General features: G+C 62.0%; 1 protein-coding gene across 2 annotated transcripts in view; it reads left to right on the top strand.

Annotated features, from left to right (window-relative positions):
- LOC113206256 (solute carrier family 41 member 1) overlaps positions 1-2,292 on the top strand; it is a 28,706-nt gene that overhangs the window by 3,394 nt on the left and 23,020 nt on the right. The window contains exon 1 of one of the 2 annotated variants that reach the window (XM_052266275.1): positions 923-947. The exons of the other annotated variant lie outside the window; for it this stretch is intronic. Within the exon in view, the coding sequence (XP_052122235.1) occupies positions 938-947 (10 nt within the window). The 5' untranslated portion in view covers positions 923-937. Of the gene's footprint in view, positions 1-922; positions 948-2,292 lie in introns of those variants that run through there. 2 annotated transcript variants of the gene reach the window in all.

The following is a 2,292-nucleotide window of genomic DNA, read 5'->3' as shown; positions in this document are numbered from 1 at the left end:
TTAAGAAAAAAATGCAGCGATTTTTTTAAAAAAATTCTTTAAAATCCTTCTCGGGGAAATTAAAATTGCTAGTTTGGCCGTGAGGCACGTGTGCCCGTGTGCGCCTGTCTGGTCCCTGTCTCGCTATCGCTCCGCGCCGCTCACGGCCCGTCTCTGTTTCTGTTTACCTCGTGTGCTTTCTCCCGAGACACGACGCCGAGCTGGCTGGGCTTGAATACATTTTCAGGACGCGCGCGGCAATAATAAGTTAGTGAGGTTGTTGTCCTGGCAGGACCGGCAGGACATGTGCGCGAGGACGCGGCGCTCTGATCTGGACGAGGCGCACTGCCCGCGCGGAGAGTTACTGCCGCGGGGCTACTGGCCGGCGGGGAATGTCGTGGGGTACTGTCCCGCGGGTTACTACCCCCATCGACCCTCGAAATAATACTGCCCTCGGGATACTACCTCTGGCCCTAGAGGTAGTACCCTCGGGGTGCTGTCCCCCCCGGGATACTGCCTCCGGGGTACACTCACTACCGTCGAAGTACTGCCCTCGGGGAACTACCGTCGGGGTACTGCCCCCGGGGTACTTGCCCGCCGGGTACTTGCTTTGTCCCCGGGGTCACCTGCCAGCACTCCCTCACCGCTGCTCCCGCACCTGCACACCGGGCCTGCCCTGTCCGGCCTGTCCTTCCCCTCCCCGAGCTTATCGGTTATCTCAGCCGAGTAGCAGCGCCGTGCCGTGATTTGAATGTGCCCCCCCCCCCGCCACGCCGTAGCGTCAGGTGCTGAATGGGTTCGGACCATCGTCGCCGCCCGGCCGGCCGGCGCCGCCGTGCACCCGGGCGGCGGCCGCGGCCTTCGCGTCGACGGGCGGCTGGCGACACGGTGCGCACTATCAGGAGGAAGCCAGGACGCCGTCGGTGGGGTGACGACCGGTGACGAGACGACCGCGATAATGATGATGGGTAATTATTTATCTCTAGCGGTGCCAATTGAGTTATTGGTCAGCATCGTCTTTTTGGAAGTTATTGGTATGCAAATAAAATTGAATTTATAAATCATTTTACGGAGAGAGGATAATTTTCTTTTCCTGCGGCGCTCCAGTTGCAATAATTGAACTCTGACCATAGTTAGAGGAGGCAAACGCGTGCACTCGCGTGCCGTGCCGCACGGGGTATGGTGCGGGCGGGTTTGCCTACCCGCTCCGCTCTGCTCGTGAGGCGACATTGCCCCTTGGGTAGGCAAGCCCGCCCGCTTTTATGAAACCCCACACTAATGTCACGCGTTTAGGCCGCCGCCATCTCAACTCTCCAACGACCCCAAACATAATAATTTGCGATACGATACTATGGGGTGTTTGCCCCCCCGCCCCCTCGCCCGGCCGAACCTGACAGAACCGCCCCGGCCCGGCAGCCGCGGTGTTCATCCCCCACGCGAACTAGATAGCAGCATGGCCCCGCGGGGGATCCCCCGGGGGAGGGGGAGGGGGGGGGGCGCTGCCCGGCTCGCACTGGATGCGACCCACCACCACGCGACCCCACCGTGTGCGGGCGCGACACACACACGGTCTCTTGGTGTCTCTCTCTTGTGGTCTCGCGCCGCTCCGCCCGCCGCAGTCACTCCGTCTCGTCACCGGCGCATCACGTGACCGGTCTGCAGATAAAGCCGACCTGGAATGGGGAGACGGCCGCCGCCGCCCAGCCGCCTCGTCTGCCTCCGTCTCCGCCGCCCTCCTCGTCCTCCTCGCCCTCCTCGTCCTCCTCGTCCTCCTCCCCCTCCTCGTCCTGCTCCTCCTCGTCCTCCTCCCCCTCCTCGTCCTCGTCCTGCTCGTCCTCACCCCGCAGCTCCACTCCCGTTTCGCCTGCTTCAAACTCTTCGCCGCCGCCGGGGAAGCCCCCCGTGTCGTCGGGTGAACTCGAGCGGGAGACGATGATAAACCGCTCGCGAAACTATGATTATCTGGACTGCTGCTCTCCAATACCGCAATCCCACAACGATGACAAACAACAACGAACGGAGATGGACAGCAGTCGGAAAAATACATAATACAGTTGTGTAAAAAATGCTGAGCGAAAGGGTGGGGTGGGGGCTGCAAAAGACTTGATGGCGGTGGCAGGACATCGGGGTGGGGCAAGGGAGGGGAAGGGCAGGGAGGAAGTGCGATAACGTGTTCTTGACCGATGGTTGGGGTACTGCCGTCTGTCTGCGTCCCTGCCCCCCTCCCCCGTATCCTCCCAATCGTCCCGTCCAGGCTGCCCCCCGTCTGGCGCCGGCTACCTCCCCTTCCCATCCCATCCCCCCTTCCCCGCC

This window comes from Frankliniella occidentalis, unplaced genomic scaffold, assembly GCF_000697945.3.
Source record: "Frankliniella occidentalis isolate FOCC.00 unplaced genomic scaffold, Focc_3.1 Scaffold3, whole genome shotgun sequence".
NCBI classification, from domain to species: domain Eukaryota; kingdom Metazoa; phylum Arthropoda; class Insecta; order Thysanoptera; family Thripidae; genus Frankliniella; species Frankliniella occidentalis.
This window is presented reverse-complemented; position numbering and strand designations above follow the sequence as displayed.